We start from the raw sequence: 23,362 nt of genomic DNA on the forward strand, positions 1-23,362 counted from the left end.
ATAACTTTTCAAATCGGCCACTGTGCTCGATCAAACATAACATTGGAGGAAAAGTACGATAAGTGTCATCCACGTGAGCCTAGTAAAGGAATAAAACATGAGTAATTGCGTAGCGGAGCATGCTACGCCACTCAGAGAGCCACACATTACTACAATCATTCGCACTCCCCTAACAGTCCTGGGCACAAGATCAAAGGACATAATTGTTCGTGATTGCCAATTTCTGCTTTCAATACGGATTCAGAACGTGAAATGCAATCACACAAACTTACTAACGTTATTAAACGTGAACATTGTTTTATAATGATTGCGAAAACCGCTGTTCACTATCAGAAAACTGTTTGAAGAGTATCCAATATTCAAGTCGATTCATTTTTCGCACAAATCGATTCCTATTCGATTCGGTGTCAACAATTACCATTCGCACTGCCCCAGTCCTCTCTTTTTGCAAGCCAAACCTCGGCTCAGTGGTGCCGTAAGCTGCAGGTTGGTCATTTCGTTAAGGGCAACATAATAGTGGGGAAAACCCTACTTGCAATATGTCACATAAGCCTCATTGTTCTTGCACGACATTGCGTAGTCACAACATAGACTTCAGCGAAGCAGCGTAGTTTTCTCGTACAAAGAGGCCGTAGTGACTGGCGTGCTCTGTTATCAGCTCGGGAGCCTTAAACCAGAAGAAGCATGTCCAGTGCGTCGTGGAATTGTTGCGTTCTCACCACCTTGCGCTCTCAACACCTGCAGGCACTGCGTCTTGCCCCAGCGCAGAGCTTGTGCTGCTGGCCTTATCGCGAAGTTCATTAGAATTGCCTTTCTCACATTAACGCTCCCTAACTTATCTAGTTACTGGTAAGGGTTCATTCCAAGCATACACTTACCTATGCTTAGCCAGAACCGTATTAGATATGCATGTACAAATATTGAAACGATTATCACTGTGCAATTATTGTGTTGTTTTGCTAGGATGTACATTGCACAGTGGATGTTTTCATTCATTATTGCTCGTCAATGTGTTTACACTTGTTTGCCATGATTGCGGGCTTAGTCGTTCTGAAATAACGAAAATATTTGTTGCATAATAATTTCGTGGCAAATCTTTGTTGCCTCAACCATTCCGAAGTATTCAAAAGGCTGGGAACTTGTCAAATCCTCCAGGCAGCCCTTTTTTCACGTACCCCTTTGTCTGTATTTCTGTGCAAACGGAAATTGAAATTTGTTTCGTTCGCTGTAAGGCCCAAAGGAAGCCGCGCTTTGGCGGCGACATGTTCGCGATTGCAGAAAGCTTCTGGTTGAGTCTCTGGCACACAACTATGTCCCTAAAAAAGTACATGTTTTAACATGTAGTTTCGTATATGTATTATTAATGTGTTCAAATATAAGAAACACGCTTAATGCGTCGATTTCATGTACGTAGCTTTCTTACAGTAAAGATCATGAATTAAACAACGTTGTAATTGCGTAGCAATACTGGAGCCAACTTCAGGTTCTCCAACATTTGAAGGCTATTGCAACTTGCTAGCGGGTTTTTTACCCGCTATGTTTAGCGAACCATTCCCCAATGCAAATTGAAAGTGTTTTTGTAACTGTGTGTAAATAAAACAGTATTTACACGAAAATTTCGATCTCTTGTGATACCAATCTCTGAAGATCCACCTTAATACATATCCTTTCTTGAGTACGGTAACCAAAACGACGTAACATCTATTCTGCTTGGTATTTTAATTCTCGTGCGTAAGGTTTTATAGTATTTTGTACTAGTAACTTTGTCACTTTTTTACGTTTCAGACAACACTTACGTCGAAGACTTCACGAGGTCAAGGCTCATCACTAAACTCGGTAGGTGTAAGAACTTATAACAGCTTCAAAGTGAAAACAAATACCGTTTGGCTTATGTTAGCGCGGCTTTTCGCTCAAAAATTAAGTTTAAAAGCAGTTTTGATGAAAGTAACGTTTTAAAAGCACCGCGCAGTCGCTTAAATTGGAGAGAATGCACTTAACGCAATTATGCAAGCTCCGCGGTTTTCGCGGACTAACTCTTTATTCATTATTTGCCGTTAACGTCCCAAATGAACGCATGGTCTATTGCAGAAGCACATTGTGGAAGATTCCGAATGAATTCCACCTTTTCGGAGCCCACGTAATTTTTGTGCTGTGTTTTACTTCAGCATTCGTAAACATTAACTACGTTTCAGATAAAGGGACAGTAAATCGGAATATTAGTTCAGGCTGTGTTAGTAAATTACGCTTCTGCAATCAAAAAAATAAAACAGTTATTTGATCTAGCCCACGCTGTACTGGAGACTCCGGCGTACTTTTGACATCGGATTTGTTATCGTGGTCACCACTTCGCCTTCTCGTCTTGTCAAAAGCTCGACTTGCAGCCAATCCTACAATGCGTGGGATGTGACATTTTTTCGATCGTATTCTCGAGCCACCCACTTCGTAAATTTTCTAGTGACCCTGGACCCAGTATGTGAGCTGCCGAAGAAGGTTGGCCCGTGTCGTGGCTACTTCCCCCGTTACTACTACAACACCACGACGGACACCTGCGAACCGTTCATCTACGGAGGATGCCAGGGCAACGCCAACAACTTTGAAACGCTTAAGAAGTGTGAGACCAGGTGTGGCGGTAAGTGTTTTTAATCTTTCATCCGATATGAATTTCACAAATTGGAACTGGTTATTCGATATCTTCCAGGAAGCAGCTACACACACGCACATGCACACAGACACACACACACACACACACACAAACATATATATATATATATATATATATATATATATATACGCAGGGTGTCCCAACTATCATGCACAAATATTTAAAAATATTCATATGCCACGTAGTTGGACAGGACCAAGGTAATGTCGTGTGCCGTTGCTTGAAGATACTCAGAATATATATTTTACTTTCCGCCTAATTGCATAATTAGTCCTAATTACTTAATAAACTAATCAAATAGTATAATTAGATGAAGAGTGTCAATGAGAAAATTGTAGAGTAACATGAAAAACTCCCGATACAACTTTCTGTTGCTCCTTATGTGCTACATAAAAGTGTATTTCGGAGCGTGAAAGAAGCCCGCGAATACATGCAATATTGCCGCGCGACTGGCCGCTCGAGGCACTTTGGAAGCAACCGTTGACAAGTTCGATGGTCACTGAAAATGACTAACTTCAATGTTTTCAACTAACTTCAAATATTTCAACTTCAACTAACTTCAAATATTTCCAAAACTAAGCTCTTGTCTTTCACCAATAGGCCACGAATTCCAACCACCTACTCCCTTGATAACAACGCTGTGGAACTCGCCACAACTTACAAGTACCTTGGCATCAATTTTCAGCCAAACTTATCATGGAATAATCATATCAATCTTACCCTTGCCTCTTCTAAGCGTACTCTCGGACTTATTAAACATAACTTAAAAGAAGCCCCAATGCATGTTAAAAAACCAGCGTACACAACACTAATCCGTCCTAAATTAGAATACGCGTCTGCCATTTGGGATCCCGAACAAACTTATATCATCAGTAACATCGAAGCCTTGCAAAATCGTGCTGCACGATTCAGTTCTTCAGATTATTCACGTTACACCAGCGTCACCTCGTTAAAGAATAAAGCTGAGTTGGACAACTTAGCACTTCGCCGTAAAATTTCTCGCCTATCACTTTTCCATAAGCTTTATCACCATCCATCACTTCATGATGATTTCTTTCAGTCACTACCAGTTATCTTTCCACGTCGTGACCATCCATACAAAGTCAAATGCATGAACTGCCAGTCATCCCATTATGCGGATTCATTCTTACCGCGCACAATAACTGAGTGGAACGCCTTACCATCAGACATTGCCACGGAACCTGACTTGTCAAAGTTTCAAGATTGAATTCGCTCACGACTTGTCAACTAATCTTATTATTATTATCTTGGGACTTTTACAGTGTTTTCGATGTTTGTTGCTGTTTTGCGTTTCATTGCATTTGCCTTATGTTCTAATATGTACTAATGTTTTCTCTGAAATAATTGTGACTTATTTTGTATATTACCGATGTTTCACTCTATATTTACTTTTGTTATATTGTTTTGTTTTTAATATGATGTATAATCTATGACCATGCAGTGCCTGTGCGCCTGTGACCCCCCCCCCCCCCTGCCCTATGTAATACCCTCATAATGAGGGCCTTTGGGGGTATTTTGAATAAAAAAAATTAAAAAGAGCAATAACTTTAGGTGTGCCATGGGCAATAAATCATGGTAGTGGCGAAACCTGCTCTCTGTAAGTTATCTTCGGTGTATAATTATTGAGAAATCTATTTAACTAATCACATTCCGAAATAATTAGCGCACGGGCGCTGTTGGCGCGTAATCTAGCACTTCCTGAATCAAATAGGCCACACTGCGCTGCAAAATGCAACAAAAACCAAGGGCTTAGTGCATAACAGTTCACTGCTTGAGCACCGCTTTCGTGTATATCACTAGTGTGCTTTTTATGAGCTACTTCCACGATTAGGGAAATATTTGTTACAGAAAATAGAATGCCGCATCAAAATATCGGTGACACGTGGTATTCATCGTTCTAGCCTTAAAATCAAAGTGAATCTATAGAGCAAACAAGTAATAATAAATCATAATTATGAAATGACAATTCCAAACACAATGCCCATGCAGTTGGTTTTCCTATAATGAATCATGTATTTCTTCCTTGAAAAAAAATTACCGGGGGCTCCCCTTGTTTGGTTTTGCATTTAAGCATCACGAACGAAAGACACGTACTAATAATGATCCTTCGCTACACTCTAGGTAATCTCACCGTCGAAGACCAATCATGGAAGAAGCACATCATGAAGCCGGGTAAGCGCACACCGCTTTTCTTTTTGCTTTTTTGCCCTATAGAGAGCGCAACTACAGAATGTAGTGCAGAAAAGGCAGAATGTGACATCGTTAATAATAGTTTACGGCGTGATTTTGTATAGTTAACAGTGTATTTTTATTCACCTGTGGCAGCTAGAGCAAATATGCCTATTGAGTTGGATTACCCATGCAGGTGGACATTACTTGATATAGACATAAAAATGCATACCTGAATAATGACCAGAATTTCACTAATCAAAATTTAACTAATCACTTGAGGGTGCATACTGCAATTTAAACAATGAAGTCATTGAGTTTTCGAAGCACTTTCGTTAAAAACTAATTTTGAAATTAGCCCCAGATTTAAGATAAGTGCCTTCACACTTTGAATAGACAATTAATAGCTGTAGTGTTTATTTAACAAACCGCTTTTTCATGCATTGAATACCGATAATATCTGGAAAACCAGCACACTCGGCTGCTTCTGTTTGCGGCTTATTCACACCTCAGCAGCCATCTTGTCCTGCATGTCTACCCACTAGCATATGCTTATTCCGGTGGATTGTCCAAACATTTTCACATAGCGCGTGGCACATGGCCAATTGCAGATACCCAGTGTCCTAAATAGTCTTTTCGGCCACACCTCCTGTGGTACATACCCCGAGGCCCACGTTGTTTGTCTATACCAACCCGCTCACATCGAGTCGCACATAGCCAGTGGTGGAAGTCGTGTATTCGGCAAGACAGCAGCCGGCATTTAATAGCTAGCACTCGCAAAGTGGGTGGAAGAGCCGAAGAAAGTTTCGCTTTTAAAAGTTCTTTAGAGAAATGTTGATAAATGTTAAAACGAAGCTTTGTTCGCCTTTACCGTATACTTTGCGGTTGCTGGCTGCGGCTATATTGCCGATTATACAGCAACTTGCTCAATGGCTATGAGCCGTAATAGGTAACTTGGGCCACTGTGTATGTGCAACTTGGCGAGTGGCACTAGATACGCGAACATTTCTTGCAAATCTCCCATAATCGGCATGTGCCACTGGTTACATGTCCAAATAGACACACAGAACGATAGACAAGTAAGCAAGTCGTCAATATAAAACTGAAGAAGTCGGCTACGGAGAAGTGAAGAAGCCTGTAAGAGAAGCAGCCGAGTGTGGAAAAGTTAAGTAAGCAAAATACAACCAGAGCGTGCATTGAGCGATGAACCTTTAGTTACACAGAATTTAACGAAAAAGAGAAGTTAAGCGAAGACATTTCAGTAAGCATAAGGGACGACTTTGCTTTTTACCGATTTCCACATATGCACAGGATCCACCAATAGTTCGAGTGTGGTTTTCGATTTCGCCTGCAAATAATGTCTGCCTCTTAGTGTAGTTCAGCTCAAGGAGTAGAATACTGATACATGCCAAATGCAAATACTTTGCATTTGGCATGTATCAAGTATTTGGAAATACCCTGCATATACACAGCGTATTTTTAAATACCCTGTGTATATAAAAAAACACTGCACGATGTTAATTGGTACACGCATTTCTGTGTATGCTTGTGACATGAATAAGTTGTAGTTTAAAGGATTGAGTGGACATTGGCTACAAAAAGCAGTGCAATTATTCCATGTTGACCGAATGAAGAGCAAATGTTCTTGTTAACTGCGTGCAATGCCTGCAGCGTTGTTCTTGAAGTAAATGGTCCTTATAAACTTCATGACATACACATATTACACGCATTCTCACGTATACACATATTGTATACGCGAGGATGCTCACACAAATACGTAGATCCCGAAGTCACGGAACAGTACAAACAGATTGTTGCAAAGAGTATCGAAAGAGACATTGGCCCTAGTAGTCACTGAATTTTGTTTCTTCTCAAGAACAGCAGAGTAGTGCGCCTCTGATAGAGCTTAAGCTAGACTTGTGACGCCAATTACTTGACAAAATACGGTGCCTCATGTTAACGTGTAGAGTGAATGTTTTTTAGTAGCAGTTACATTCCATGATGTCTAAAATAACGTTTCACTCGCATTTGCAACACTTAGCAGTTATTCTTGCTAGTATGCGAAACACTGGCAGTACCATTGCGCAGCTATGTAGTACTTACGCGAGGTATCGCAGTTGTAGACTTGGGTGCGCTTTATATCAAGATTTACTTATTTTGGCAGCTATTTCGCTGTATGGTATTCGTACTTGGCACCTTTTGTTATGCATCTGCTGCTCTTGCTGTCGCGACTGTAATGAATCTTTCATTTCATATTTGTAGTGGCAGTTGTCGCATAATTAGGAGCGTTATCAAAGGAGTTCCCACATCACCGTCACACACTGCTGGAATTTTCCATGCCTATTGCATTACTGCACAGCATAAAAGAAACGCGACCGAAAGTTATGAAACACGCTTGTTCGTTATATGACACAGTGTTTCACGATTACTTTTCTTGTTACTCTCCTGATTCAGGGTTCTCAAGGAACATTTAGCTCGAGAGCTCCTAATTACCTACGTGGAAACGAAAACATCGTTTTTCTAGGCTACCTGAGCAATGACTTTCATGAGGTTTGGCACACGAATGTACAAACCTTGTTTCAGTACCTTTGTCGAGGTCTGACGCAGCCCAAAACTTTAGCAAGCTAGGGCACCGTATGACATTGGAGAAGTGGCCCACACGTTAATTCACTCACCGTCGGCTGCACTCTTTCGACCCATCTATGCAACTTTGGCTGTTACCTGGGCTTCCGCGAAGTGAGGAAACAATGACGTGCCGCTTACGCCTGGACGTTGCATTCACCAGTGCATATTCATTTTTGATTGGAATGGCTGAGAGCGCTGAGTACAATGCCTGCTGTGTCGATGATACTATAGAACACCTCCGGTGCTTCTGCCCACGTTTTGAAAATGAAAGACGTGACCTCCTCACAGCTCTAAATATGTTGGACAGAAAACCGTTGACCTTCAACAAGATCTTGTGGCCATGGTCTCGCATATTGCAGCTAGAAACGGCACAAAAGGGCTCCTGCAATTTCTGAAGACTACAAGAGGGAGTGACCCTCTGTGATACAGAGAAGAGAATTGGTACTACGTCGGCGATATCCACAGTGGTCTTTCTCTTCTTCCCTTAATCTTTACCTCCCGTCTACCCTTCCCCCGGTGCAGGGTAGCCAACCGGGCTCAGTCCTGGTTAACCATCCTGCCTTTCAGTTATTCTTTCCTTCTCTCTCTCTCTCTTTATGAGGTTCGTTTTATTTAAACGAATTTAAAATCTAGTAATTGTAAGAGAGTGGATTTTCAGTTCATTTTAAAAATATTGCTTACAAGACCTGTTGAAAATTGGTAAATTTTAAAGAACTAGAGTATCAGGTTTACAGCTCTATAATTCTAGAGCAAAAATTAAATTATTTCGCAAACTGCACCCAATATTACTTATAAACGGATAAGTCGTTGTAGTATTCATCGTTTTAAAGTTTATCACTAACTTGAGAGTAAGACTTTTGAGAAACACTCCTAAACTTTGCAACAATTCATGTCACAAATTTGTGCGCCTGAGATGTTCTGACATATTTAGTTTACAAAACTGCGATATTTGTTTTTGGAGCACCGTTATGGATGTGTATATTTCGTGCATCTAATTTTTGACCTTGCCGGTTTTTGGCCATGTTTTGTAAAAACAATGACATCCTCAATCCGAATTCGGCTTCTCTTCCTAAAAATGTTAGGTTTTAACTTTCTGTCCTAAATTCAATACCTTCATCCAAATCGGTGTGGCGGTTGCCTCATAAAAAGCGTTTCTGCGTTTTACATGTATTTGAATAGAAAAATTGGAGTTGGTTTCCAGCTAAACCTTCCTGTTAAAACCAGACATTTACATTGTTGCAGTTGCCCTGGAGGACTACATCCGCGCCAACCCTGTCCTGTCCAGGAGTGTCTGTACGTATAGGACTCTTCGTAGCAGTGGATTATTGCCACAGACAGCGATGGCTTTCCTGTGTAACCTGCTGCACACACGCACACACACACATCTATATATATATATATATATATATATATATATATATATATATATAAAGCTTATTGGTTTAGTACACGGTCTCATCCATGCTATTAAAGTTCTCAGTTCCGACTCTTGCTTATTAGTCGTTCATTACGTCGCGTCTTATCTCTCTAGGTGTGGGGAATACTATGTAATAATTATATAATTGTCAAACATGTCACTCAGCCTACCATTATTCCCACAATATTCATGCAGCTTTCAACATCTAAAACAAAGTAAATATGTGTTTTCTAACCTAGCTTAACGATGTCGTATTTGGTGTTGGGGTCGGCGAAAAGTGAGGAAACAATCCTGGTCTATAATTCAGCGAGTGTTCAGCTATCTCGATTTCCGTCAAAAAAAAAAGCTCGATAGGGTTACTCATACAAAACACAGCAGTTCAACTTTGTTATGTCGATTGTCTGTTGCCCTTGAAATTCCGCGTAACAGCAAAGACAGCAGCAGTAAAGCGAAAACGTACGTCCCGATGTAAAAAAATAAGAAACTCAGAGACACCAACTGCTTTTAATGACTGTTATTGGTGGCGGCTCCGGGAGAGCATTTGAATAGGGATTTCGCAAAACATTCAAGTCGTATTAGGGCCTTAGTTTAGATCACCAACATAGATATTGTCGGCATCGTGGCACGCAATTCACAATATTTAGTGAACTATGTCGCTGGCAAGTGCTCGTAACACGATGCATGTTCTACGTAAATAGACAGCACATATCAATACATTCATTCGTTCCTGATTATTTGCGATTATTATTCTACCGCCATTTTTTTTACCTTTCGCGAGAATGCTCATTCTTCAGCGCACGCACTCCGCTACACGATCGACACTGCCAGATATCCGCGCAGCAATTCTCATTTTGTCGCACGCTCAGGCACGCATATACACTTGGCTCTTGCAGTGGGACTGAACCCGGTGTGCAATGAGACCAAGCGTCCCGGTCCCTGCGCCGGCTACTTTCCTCGTTATTACTTCAACAATGTGACCAAGACTTGCGAGCGGTTTATCTACGGAGGCTGCCAGGGCAACGGCAACAACTTCCATACCCTCGAGGAATGCAACAGCACGTGCTGGGGTGAGTGGTCGCTTGGAATGTGTTTCACTACGACAGCCGAATCCGGCAAATGTGAGCCGTAGAAGAGAAACAGAACTGTCTCTAAAGCGCCGTGGCTTGAACTACTTGATGTTTCTGTAGGCGATATTTATAAAGCAAGAAAACGCGGACATGCTATAGCCACAACGTAGCTGATCGGACCAGTTTGCGTTGCATCTTTTGTACGAAACACGAACGTTAGACGAAGAAAGATAAACAAGACTTAGATGAGCGCAATAACCGCAATAGAAGAGAAACCGTATATATTCCTGAATTTATTACAAACGACCTGCGCGGGCCGACACAATAGTTTCAGTTCTTGGTAATAAAAGAACCTTTCTGAACTTCTCAGAAATTATTTCAAAGCTGTTTGGCTCGCCGCGGTGTGTTCGTGCTCGAAGTGTTCAAGCTCGTGCTTCTTATTATCCGTCACGATGACAATGGTATGCATTTAAGTCCGTTGATATGCAACGCTATACGTGATATTAAACAGCACAAACGTGCGACACACCACGAAGGGCAGGGCAACGCCCTCACTTGGAACCGTCTCATTTTGCTGCCCAAAAGACGATAATATATGCATTGTGAACATAGGTACTACGAACCCATATTTTTTGCATGTATGACACGATAAGCAGTGCTTCACATTCACTGTGACAGCATTCACGTTAACTGTGAATGCTCCGTCTTGAGGCTATCTATGATAGCAGACAGTCTATATTCGGGGGCCGCAATGACAAAAAAAATATTTACGCTACAGCTGTTCGTAAAAGCATATATCAACCAATCGTTATGAACATGTTATTTGCGAAGGCGGCCTCTAACGGGAAATAGCACTCACGACTTGTAAATTCGGCTGCATTATTTTTTTTAATCAAAGCAAGGTAGAGGCATCAAGCCTATAAGCCCGGTACTGCGCCTCAGTAGACACTCAACCATTCATGGAAATAAAGAGTACACATCAAGCCGACGCTTTGTATCATCAGAAAGGACGCACAGCCTATCAAGCGCATTAAGCAGCATGCACCAAGTTACAGCATCGATTTCTTTTCATACGCACTGAAACTCATGGAAACTTCCCTCCATGAATGCTCCACATAAGCTGTACGTCGCGCTGAAGTGCTGGCTCATCGTGTCGAGTGTGAGCGTCAACCGGCCGACTTTGCAAAGTACAGTGTGCTAACTTAAGGCAAGCCACGCATTGGGCACCTGCGCATGCTTCAGAAGTTCACCCGATTACGTCCGAAGCTTTTTCTACCAGAATAGTAGTGGCTGCCCAAGAAGATTGCACTACTGTATACGTAATACTCACAATTTAACTCGTCACCGCGTCTTCTGACGTCATCACCGCCAGCGAAATTACCGCGGCCTTTAGTTCAATAATTCCACAGCTTGCCGTGGTGGATCCTTTGACCCATGCGCATTAGTAGCTTTAAATGCCCAATAATTTGACCTCTCCGTATGGCGTCATATTCAACTTCGTATGTCTCAAAATAAGGAGTTTCTTTAAACAGAGCACCCAGTTCTCATAAAACATTTAACTTACTGTTTTCCTAATGTGTCGCAAGGATATTTAGTTGGCTCTCCTCCACCTGCATCCACAACGCGATCGTACTATTCCACACCGCTAATTGAAGTGGGGCTTTATGGTACTCACAGCTGTTGAGTCCATAATCTCTGCGGGATGATCTCGGAAAGGCACTGGAAAGTGCATCGCAATTCAACTTAAAAGTATGTGACATCAGTTCGCTCAAGAGCGACGTTACTTATAACTGTTTTCTTCCTGCGTCCGTGCAGCATCCCTGAACCAGACCTCTCTGGGGATCATCGGTGCCTTTGAAGTTCCATTCTGGCCTCGTAAGTATTCATTTTGCTAGGAGAAAAGTACTCCGTTCTTTTTTTGTGTGTGTGACTGCATTTGAACTCTCATTTACAACGCAGATTATAAAAACGTGACTGTGGCTTACCTCAGACTCGTCGAAAATTAAACATCGGGTTTTCGCGTGCGCAAATCACGACACAGTTATGAGCTACGCCGCAATGGTGAACTCCACCAGGTGTTCTTAATCGTGCACCTCAGTCTATCTACACGGCCTTTTTTTTTTTTTCATTTTGCGCCCATCAAATTGTGGCTAACCCGCGCGACCTCGAGCTTACCAGCGCAACATCATAGCCACTAAGCTGCCGGGGCGGGTCCTCTGACGCATCCACTTTGAAATTTCTTTGAGGCCAGTTTCGATGTCACGTGGTTTGTGTGCCACGTGTACGGGTCGTTATTCTGAACATGGACGCCTGAAGAAAGTAAAACAAAAAATGTTGTACGTGCCAAAACCACGATCTGATTATGAGGCACGCCGCAGTGGGGGACTCCAGAATAATTTGGACCACCTGTGGTTCTACAACGTGCACCGAAATCTAAGTGCACGGGTGTTCTCGCATTTTGCTCCCATCGAAATGCGGCCGGCGTGGCCGGGATTCGATCCCGCGACCTCGTGCTTAGCAGCCCAGTACCATAGCCATTAAGCAAGCACGGCGGGTCTGAAGAAAGTAGCCTTATAAGGTTCGTTCTCTGCAGCCTTTTGCCAAACTATCGCAGCGTACAGCGCGGGACTAAGCATAAGGCAAAGGGATTGCAATAAAACAAAATTAGAATGAATTATAGAGATGCACGTTCGAAAGCTGCAGTGTGTGCCGTGAGAAGCGCTGAAGTGGAGAGGTCCGCATTAACTTGGATAACCCGGGGTTTTTTAGCGTGCACCCAAAGCAAGCTAAATGACTGTTTTCTTTTACTTTTTTTTTCTTGCTTTTTTTTTTCTGTCCGCCCCCTTTTAATGCAGTCGCCACGGCCGGGGATGAAAATCCGCGACGTTGCGCTCAGCGACACAACGCCATAGAAACTGAGCCGCCCCAGTTTTTTTTTTCTTTCTTTCGTGGTACTCGTATTTATTAGCACTCAAACAATGTAGCGTCACACCGCTTTGCTGGAGACATCTTTATTTATCATCGGTAGTGGTCGGTGCTGAGATCTGCATTACTTGGGGTTGGTTAGCAATTGCACATCTGAGGGGCCCGTTCTTCTAGCTAAACACTTTCGGACAAACACTTTTGGATAACACTATAAACGTTACGTCATCGGCACTTCATGAGCGTCATGGCAAATTTGGGGATATCTTTCGACAAGAAAAACCAAAGAAGCTGCCCACGCAGGCGCATGGAAATGACTTGTATCAGAAATGACGTAGGACTTCGCCCTAAAGCTTGCAGGACGTGCAGGGACGAGAGTCATGCTTGGCGAATGTACAAAACAGTAAGAAATATCTCGGAATAACACCATATATTGCGCTGAATAATGTTGAAAACTCGAGAAAACATAGTTGTTTTCTGCCAGTAGCGTTCAATGACGGCGTGTTTTGATAATGAAAGACTCTTTAGTCACTTCTAGGAGACTGGCAGTTTTTCCTTCAAGAATTTGAACCATAGTTGATGTCGGCTCAGCCTTCAAACAGAGATTTATGCCTCTATAAAACAAAGTGATGTTTAAGGTTTCAATGGCGCGAGCGTAGCGCTTCTTTGTGCCTGCATACTTCCTTATGAGACGTGGCATCTCGTATTCATAATGGCAAACGATGTCACCTGCGTTCATTCATCGCAAACGTACTGCTCGAGATGTAATGCTACCTTTAGTACTTAAGGCGTGGTACTGAGAAGTGTGTTGTAAAATAGGAACAGTTTGCACATGCAAACGCAATACGCAATGGTGCATGCCACCAAGCTGCCTCCGATCACTTAATTTCATTTTCCACTACTTCGCGCTCGTTCATTGCCCGCTGCCACGACTGCTATCCACGTAACGCTGATGTCAGCCAAACGCAAAGAGATACCCGTAAGCGACCCTTGCAGCAGGTGCAAATATTATCCAGTCATACACGAGCGCAATGGAGTCCAAAGATGCGTATGTCTCCACTTGCATACGTTTTCCTCGTGCGTGATATTTTTTGTGCATGTATGCGTGCGTGCGTACGCATGCGTCTATGCGCGTGTACATGTGTGCATATTCTAATAATCTAGTTCAACGTTGAAACCATTTACCTTTCATGTCTTCACATTATTTGTTCTTAATGCAACAAAAAGTCCAAAATTTCGACGGAATTGTCGACGGAATATTGAAATACGGTAAATGTTCTTGAATTTGTGACCCTTGCACAATGCGATAGCACTAATAGAAGAGCTATCAAGTATATACACGGAATCCACAGAGTCACATGTGTTTTTTTTTTTACTCGTCTAAGGCGCTATTTCACCTCAATACCGCAACGTGTCACTGATACTATCATTACATTCTTCCACAGTGTCGCCTCCGGAAGAGTGTACCTACCCGGCCGACTCGGGACCCTGCGACGCTTACATGCCACGCTTCTTCTTCAACACCCTGACCAAGTCGTGCGAGCAGTTCGTCTACGGAGGATGCGGAGGCAACGCCAACAACTTCCGCACCTTCGAATACTGCCAGAGCAAATGCACGAAGTTCTTGGGTGTCATCCCTCGCGCCTAAGAGGAAAGGATACCTCTCCAAACAGAAATATAAAAGAGCACCCAGTCAATCATTGCCCTTAGCAAAACGCATCTAGCACGGAAGCACGAAATCTATGCCCACTGGTGCGAGATTATTATATGAGAATGTTGTTTTATTGCTTACAAAGCAAATATTTCGGGCTCCAGAATAATGAATTTAAAACATTATGGCTCAATATAAGCAAGTATTCATGGTATAAATTTCAGGTGCAGGACTTGACATATTAGAGCTGATCCGACTCCGTTCATTGCATAATAAAGTCGTCTTTCTGCAAGCCTATTTTGTTGCTTTGCTGTTGGGTACGTGTTTTCTTAGTAAATGCTCGACGCTCTTCCGCCTTGAGGATGGAAGCTGAGAACCTGTTTAAAGGATGGACGGTTAAATATTGATTTCAATTTAACTCAGTTGCGAGGGCGATAACGTCGCCACTCTTTAAACCCGTCGACGTTGCTCTGTTTTCTTTTCATTTCTGTTTGCATTTCGCGGCTTCCGGATCTCTCGCGATGGCGACGAAAAACTGGTCATTACAATACAGAAACCTATGACGACAAGAAAATGTCACCCCTTACACCGAAGAGATCTGGAAAAAAGAAGTAATTATTTGCGCTAAGACATTTAGAGGCTCATTGGATAGATTCCTGTTCATTCAACGCATGACAAAAAGTAGGCATTCTTGCCGATTTGCTTTGTGTACGGAGCTCTACTTACAAGAGCAAAGGTAGCTGGCCGTAACTCTTATCCACAATTCACTTACATCCCCCGCGCAATGATTCCAAAAGGAGTCCAACACGAGGCTCAGGGGAAGCTTAGAATAGGAGATTTCAGATTTTTCCAAAAAGACACACACGATCTTTAGCGAACGTGTAATAGAAAACTAGCCTATCAGCCTTTAATATGCGACATAAACTGATGGAATTTCTAGACGTTTCTAGAATTTCAAGATTATTAGAATTTTCTCAATGACTTGACACACTATTTCACACATTACTTCATCGATTGGACTTGTTTGTGCTATCGACAAAAATTGGCGAATCCCACACACGTGTGTATCAGTGATAGGTCAAGCTTGCTTGCTTGCTTGCTTGCTATTCCTTTCATGACGTTTGCCCAGTAAGGTGCATTGGTTTCTATCTAGTGCACACTGACTGTCCCACTAATTGGTTATGTTGCTGAGTGTGTTGGTTGTACAGACTATGGGTTTCATACTTGCTTCGTCTTTAAGCCTTACGTAAACACGTAGGCGCTATATAGAGCTTTTCCTGCGACTGCGTGTAGTGTGCCAAACATTGCAAGTTGTTTTATCGCACTCGCCTCAACCGTGGTATGCTCTTCGCATACCACGATCCAGACGGCAAAGTAGACGATAAAATGCAGCACAAGGTGTGGCGCTTGCGCGCGGCACGAACGTGTTACTCGCCTTTCAAAAACAAAGTACAGCGTACTAGTTGCCGTAGTATAGTCTCTTTCAGACACTGTCTCAGACCCAAAAAGCACATGTAGTTACTCAGATTTCGCATAATAAACCTCGACAAACTACACGACATGGCAATTGCAGTGAAACATACAACGCTGAAGGGTGGTCTAGTTGAATTATCTGCGTGGTTAAATTTTGTCATCTCGAATGTGATCACGTTGACGAAGACACGCTTACCGGCCTCCAGAGACGACAACACGGCTGCAGCGCTTTCGGAACCCGTTATCGACGGCGAGTGGCAACCACAAACACGCGGTGGCCCGTTGCCTCCCACGCCACTTCCGCAGTCCCCAAGCAGCGCTCATACGAACATCATATGTGAACATGTCGACAGCCTACAGGCGCTGGAAATCGGGGGCTTTATATATATTTTTTTATTGCAGCAGATTCAACTTGCCCTGTACTCACCTATTACAGCGGAGCTTAAGAGACACTTTTCCCGCGCACCTTCTCTTTTGGCTCAAGCATGCCCCGAATGAGGAAGCTCTGCAATGCAATGCACCTTTGAACACAACCAGCGTTATAGGGGTTGAAAGAGGCAAGCTGGCTTTGTGCGCTATTTGTTAGGAGTATCCGACTTCCCTTTGGAAGCGCAGATGCAACCGTCCACGCGGTTTCAAGTGGCGCAACGCATGCGCAACGTGAGGCCATAGTGTCTCATATAGTGTAAACACTGTAGGGGGACCTTTTATAATGTTAAAAAAACACCAATACTACTTAACAGCAGAAAAGCAGAGAAATATAAAAATACAAAAGTACAAATACAAATGCAAATACATATTGAGGCGGAACAATAATACAATGGAAAATATAAATCGATAGGGATAAGGCATAAGCTGAAGTAGGAAACGAAGCAAACAGTATTCAAAACAACAGAGTTGAAGTTGCGTTTAAAAGACATATTCAATAAAAAGTGCTATTGGTTAAACATGAAATTGCGAAGCTGATGTTTGAATGACGATATAGAAAAGGCCACAACTTATAGTTAAAAAGGCAAAGAATTCTAAAGTTTGATTAAAACAAATGCTACTCTTTGAGAACAATTGTTAGTTCATAGCTTGGGGAGTATAAAACAACATTTTAATTAGTAAAGTGTTGGATAAGAACAAATTTCGGAAGACTAGTTCGATTATTGTTGATGATGATTATTGTGGTTTATTGGCGCAAGGGCCAGATGTGGCCAAAGAGCGCCAAGACGATGGTAATGACTTGTTAGTGGTATATGAATAGTCAATTACATGAACATTAGATGTGGCATGGCTGTAAAGGGGCCTAAAATCAGTCGCTGTAAAGTGCGTAAAACTTATAAGTAATAAGATTACGGCAATGAGTGATTATGTGTACTATGGACATGAACAATGCATTGCGAAAGAATGATACGAGTTACAAAAAATTAAAGGTACAAGAATTGGCCAGAAGCACAAGTGCCTAAACAGAGCCCTTGAGACACAAAAGCTTGTAGGCATGTGCTGTAAAAACACTATCACAGCAACATCCTCTTGAGAGAGGATGCGCTACGAACTTACTGGGCTAATAACATGTAGCACAACATCTTTCAAGTATGCGAGGACTGCTTTGGTGTTAAAGAGTGGTTCTTTACCAAGAAACATGGCGGGATGCAGAGGGACACAATAGCGATATGCTAGAGGAAAGTGTTTCTTTCTTTCTCTTTCGGCTTCCCGACACTCCAAGAGGACGTGGAGGACGGTGAGCCTGTCGCCACATCTACCACATGTTGGAGGATCATGACCATTCAATAAAAAATTGTGGGTGCCGTAGGTGTGTCCTATTCTGAGACGACAGAATAGGACATCAGTTCGTCGTGTTTTTGTTACGGAGGGCCAGTAACCTAACTGTGGCTTAATCAAATGAAGCTTATTACTTGTTTCTGCGTCCCACAAGCGTTGCCAGTGGCTTCGCAGTTTCTTTCGCAAGAAAGGTTTCAAATCTGTTGCAGGAACAGCAGCTGTAGGGTTAATAGCGGGTGTTGTGACTGATGTGGCCATTTGGTCGGCAAGAACATTGCCCTCGATGCCTCGATGCCCAGGCACCCAGCATATAATGACATGTTGGTTAGCTGCGTATGCTCTACAAAGAACAGAATAGAGCTCAATGAGAATAGGGTTTTTCTGTTTACAGGGTGACTTCAAGGCTTTTACGACGCTTTGAGAGTCTGTAAATATAATAGTTTTTTGAAGTTTTGATTTCTTTATATCCTTTACAGCTGACAATATTGCGTAGGCCTCAGCCGTAAAGATACTTGTTTCTTGGTGAAGCACGCCGGATTCCGAGAAGGACGGGCCGACGGCTGCATAGGATACTCCGGCATGTGATTTAGAAGCGTCTGTGTAAAATTCTGCGCACGGGTACTTTGACTGTAATTCTAGGAAATGCATTCGGATTTCAACCTCTGAAGCGTGCTTTGTAACCTCTACAAAGGACATATCACATGCTACCACCTGCCACTCCCAAGGTGGTAACAGCTTGGCTGAAGGCATTAAGCGATGTTCGTGAATTGGGATATCCATTTCTTCGCTAAGCTCCCTGACACGCAGTGAGAAAGGCTGTCTTATAGAGGGACGATTACCAAAAAGTGTAGCACACGTCATATCGTTAACGGTATTAAAACATAGATGCTGATGATTAGAGCGGACTTTAAGGAAATATGTGAGGCTAGTGTATGTTCTCTGCAGATGGAGTGACCACTCATTTAATTCGACGTATAAACTTTCAATGGGACTTGTTCTGAAAGCGCCAGTGGCCAGGCGGATACCTTGATGGTGGACGGGATCCAGCATCTTCAGCGCACTAGGGCGGCAGAGTGATATACCACGCTACCGTAGTCCAGTCATGATGAAATGAGACTCTTGTGAAGATTCATTAAACACTTCCTGTCACTACCCCAGGATGTGTAAGATAAAATTTTAGTAAGTTCATTGTTTTTAGACATTTCACCTTGAGATATTTTATATGTGGAATGAAAGTAAGTTTAGAATCAAGTATGATGCCTAGGAACTTGTGCTCTTTGTTGACAGGTATTCGTTGTCCATACATTTCGATAGTGGGATCTGCAACAAGCCCTTTCTTCCTGGTGAAAAGAACACAAGAGCTTTTGTGGGGGTTCACCTTGAATCCGTTTTCGTCTGCCCACTTGGACACTTTGTTCAAGCCCTGTTGTACTTGTCTCTCACAGACTGTGAGGTTGCAGGATTTGAAACCTATTTGTATGTCGTCTACGTAGACAGAATAAAAAATAGCTGGCGGTAGTGAAGCACGAAGCGTGTTCATCTTCACGATAAACAGTGTGCAGCTGAGCACACCTCCTTGGGGTACACCAGTTTCCTGTATGAATTCACGTGATAGAACATTGCCGATGATGATGATATGTGGTGTTTATGGCGCAAGGGCCAATAATGGCCAAAGAGCGCCAAGCGGTGGTGTTGTGTGTTCGATGATACAAATGATTACAAAGGGAAACGTGGCTGACTGAAGATATAACACGGCTGTATAGGGGCCTAAAACCAGTAGTAACATGTAAACATAATAAATTGATGACAATGGTTCGTGAGGTGTGCTGTGAACTAAAAAGGTATACTCGGACGGAGTAAAATACTAAAATGTATAAATACCAGTAGCACTACTGCCTCACCGAGGCCCTTAAGCCTGGAGGCAGGTGCTCTACAAGGCGCTACTATCGCAGCAGGGGCCTCGGGCGAGAGGCGATGCTACGATACTTGTGGGCCAATAATTTGTAATGCGCCAACATCCTGTAAAAAGTTAAAAACTGATTTTCTGTGAAAAAACGGGTCTGCACCAAGGAACATTCTCGGATGAAAAGGAATATGCTGTCGGTAGGCTAGAGGGAAGTGTTTTTTCCTTTCAGGTTCCACTTTCCGACACTCCAGCAAGACGTGGAGGACGGTCAGTGTCTCGCCACACTTACAGCAGGTAGGAGGTTCGCTGCCGGTCAACAGATAAGAGTGTGTGCCATAGGTATGGCCTATCCTAAGGCGGCAAAAAATCACTTCAGTTCGCCGTATTTTTGTCATTAGTGGGAAATTTCCTAAGCGGGGCTTGATTAAATGAAGTTTATTGGAAGTCTTAGTGTCCCACATCTGTTGCCAGTGTCTTCTAAGTTGTTTTCGTAAAAATGGCTTCAGGTCTGTGGCTGGGATACCTATAGATGAGTTGCCAGCTTTCGTTGCACTGGATGTGGCAGTTCCATCTGCAAGCATGTTGCCTTCAATTCCTCTGTGCCCAGGCACCCAACATATTATGATGTGCTGATTAGATGTATATACTTTGCACAGGAGGGAATATACCTCAGTGAGTACAGGATTTTTGTGACTCTTGAATGACATGAGAGATGTTACGACAGATAGGGAGTCTGTGAAGATAACGGCTTTTTGTAGCTTTGTTTCCTTTATTTGTTTAACAGCAGACAGTATTGCGTAAGCCTCTGCGGTGAATATGCTTGTTTCCGGGTGCAGAACGTTGGACTCTGAAAACAATGGGCCGATGGCTGCATACGAAACACCGGCATTTGACTTCGAAGCATCAGTGTAAAATTCTGTGCATGAGTACTTGGACTGGAGTTCTAGGAAATGCATTCTTATATGTGCCTCTGGAGCGTGCTTTGTAATCTCTACGAACGATGTATCGCATTCTATGAGCTGCCACTGCCACGGTGGCAATGGCTTCGCTGGTACCATAAGGTTTTGCTCAAGAATCTGAACTCCCATTTCCTCAGAAAGCTTTCTTACGCGCAGAGCAAATGGTTCTCTAGCTGCAGGTCGATTAGCAAACAGCGTTACAGATGTCATGTCGTTTATGGCTTCGTAAGAGGGATGGTCGCGGTTCGCGTTGACTTTCAGAAAGTAAATGAAACTAGAGTATGACCTCTGAAGATGAAGTGACCACTCGTTAGCTTCAACGTAGAGACTCTCTACAGGACTCGTCCTGAAGGCACCGGTCGCCAGGCGGATACCTAGATGATGGATAGGGTCAAGCATCTTTAGAGCGCTTGGAGTGGCCGACTGGTACACCACGGCCCCGTAGTCAAGGCGCGTACGTATAAGGCTTTTGTATACGTTCATAAGGCATTTCCTGTCACTGCCCCATGTCGCATGCGACAAGATTTTCAGAATATTCATTGTTTTAAGGCATTTCTGCTTAAGATTTCTTAGGTGTGGAATGAAAGTTAGCGTTTTGTCCAGAATGATGCCCAAAAATTGGTGTTCTGTGTGCACAGGTATGCGCTGTCGATTTAACTCTATATTGGGATCTGCGGCCAGTCCTCTCTTCCGTGTGAATAGAACACAGGAGCTTTTATTGGGATTAAGTTTAAAGCCATTTTCACTGGCCCATTTAGACACTTTGTTAAGACCTAATTGGATGTGTCGTTCACAAATTGCGAGGTTACATGACTTGAAGCCGATCTGTACATCATCTACATATACAGAATAAAACATGCCGCGCGGTATTGCTGAACGTAAGGAGTTCATTTTTATGATAAAAAGCGTACAGCTGAGTACACCTCCCTGTGGCACCCCAGTTTCCTGTGTGAATTGTCTGGATAGAGCATTACCAACTCTAACACGGAAAGTGCGATTTGATAAGTAGCTTTCAATTATGTTAAACATTTTCCCGCGGATACCAATTTCTGAGAGATCTCGCAATATTCCATACCGCCACGTTGTATCATACGCTTTTTCCATGTCGAGGAAGACAGACAGAAAGAACTGTTTGTGGATAAAGGCGTCACGGATGTTTGCTTCTAAGCGAACAAGACTGTCTGTCGTGGAACGGCCTTCTCTAAAACCGAACTGATACGGATCGAGCAGTTTATTTGTTTCAAGGAAGTGTAAAAGCCTGCGGTTTATCATTTTTTCGTAAAGTTTGCAAAGGCAACTAGTTAAAGCAATGGGGCGGTAACTTTCCACTGAGGATGGATCTTTACCTTGTTTTAGAATGGGTACTACGATGGCTTCTCTCCATACGAGTGGAAGGTACCCAGCCGCCCAAATAGTGTTAAAGAGGGACAGCAGCGCCATTTCAGCGTCAGAGTGAAGATGCCTTATCATCTCATACATAATCCTGTCGGCTCCGGGGGCAGAGCTTTGACAATTGTTTATGGAATTTCTGAACTCGGCAACACTAAACGGACGGTTGTACAGTTCATTTTCATTACATTTCCTGTTCAGCGGCCTGCTTTCTGCTAATTGTTTTTCTTTAAGGAATGACTCTGAATAGTGGTCGGAGCTGGACACTTGCTCGAAATACTGTCCAAGAGCATTCGCCTGGTGTTCAAGGTTGTTGCCTTGGTTATCGACCAAAGGCAGGAGGTAGGGTTGACGACCTATTGTTTTTGTCAGCCGGTTCCATACTTTTCCTTCTTGCGTGTAGGAATTAATGCTAGAGATATATTTTTCCCAGCTTTCTCTCCTAGCAATGCGCCGTATTCGTCTTCCTTGGGATTTTATACGTTTGAAGTTAATGAGGTTCTCAGTTGTTGGAGACTGGCGTAGCATGCCCCAAGCCTTATTCTGTTTTTTCCGCGCATTCCTGCAGTCCTCGTTCCACCAGGGCACTCGCCGTTTCTTTGGAGTACCATTCGTTTGTGGGATGCACTCTAATGCGCAGTCAATGATAAAAGCGGTAAAATAAGCAACAGCATCGTCTATATTAAAATCGCTAAGAGCATTACGAGGCATGTGCGTCATTGTCTTAAATTTTTCCCAGTCTGCGGACGCAATTTTCCATCGAGGCGCGTGTGGGGGAGGATGATGTTCTCTTGTAGATTTAAGGCACACAGGAAAATGATCACTGCCATAGGGGTTCATAATAACATTCCATTCTAATAAGGGTACTAAGGTCGGGGATGCTACGCTTAGGTCTATGGAACTGTATGTATTATGTGCAATGCTGTAATATGTTGGTTGTTTCCTGTTTAGCACGCAGGCACCTGAAGAGAGCAGGATTTGTTCTATTATTCGGCCTCGTGAATCACATCGGGAGTCTCCCCAAAGTGTATTGTGTGCGTTGAAATCGCCAACCAATATGTAAGGATGTGGCAGGGCATCTATTAATCCCTCAAGTTCTGTTCTTTGGAGTCGATAATTAGGTGGTATGTAGAGAGAACAAATAGTGACTAGTTTTCCAAGCAGTAAGGCTCGAATCGCAACTGCCTCAAGAGGCGTTCGAAGATCTAGAGCTCTACATGCGACGGATTTATCAACTATTATTGCAACACCACCGGACGAGGTGTTGGCGTCGTCACGGTCCTTGCGGAAGATAGCAAATTGCGGGAGAAAGCCTGTCTGTGTGGGTTTTAGAT

The 23,362-nt window shown here is 43.0% G+C and overlaps 1 protein-coding gene across 1 annotated transcript in view; it reads left to right on the forward strand.

Annotated features, from left to right (window-relative positions):
- The window catches only part of LOC119459028 (papilin), a 51,026-nt gene extending 36,185 nt beyond the window's left edge, over positions 1 to 14,841 (forward strand). Inside the window, exons 14-20 of the mRNA XM_049671556.1 lie at positions 1,786 to 1,836; positions 2,456 to 2,629; positions 4,805 to 4,855; positions 8,720 to 8,770; positions 9,788 to 9,961; positions 11,777 to 11,836; positions 14,329 to 14,841. Coding sequence (XP_049527513.1) covers positions 1,786 to 1,836; positions 2,456 to 2,629; positions 4,805 to 4,855; positions 8,720 to 8,770; positions 9,788 to 9,961; positions 11,777 to 11,836; positions 14,329 to 14,531 — 764 coding nt within the window. The 3' untranslated portion in view covers positions 14,532 to 14,841. The remainder of the gene's footprint in view (positions 1 to 1,785; positions 1,837 to 2,455; positions 2,630 to 4,804; positions 4,856 to 8,719; positions 8,771 to 9,787; positions 9,962 to 11,776; positions 11,837 to 14,328) is intronic.
- Positions 14,842 to 23,362: the final 8,521 nt, after the last annotated feature.

This window comes from Dermacentor silvarum, chromosome 7 (assembly GCF_013339745.2).
Source record: "Dermacentor silvarum isolate Dsil-2018 chromosome 7, BIME_Dsil_1.4, whole genome shotgun sequence".
Taxonomy (NCBI): domain Eukaryota; kingdom Metazoa; phylum Arthropoda; class Arachnida; order Ixodida; family Ixodidae; genus Dermacentor; species Dermacentor silvarum.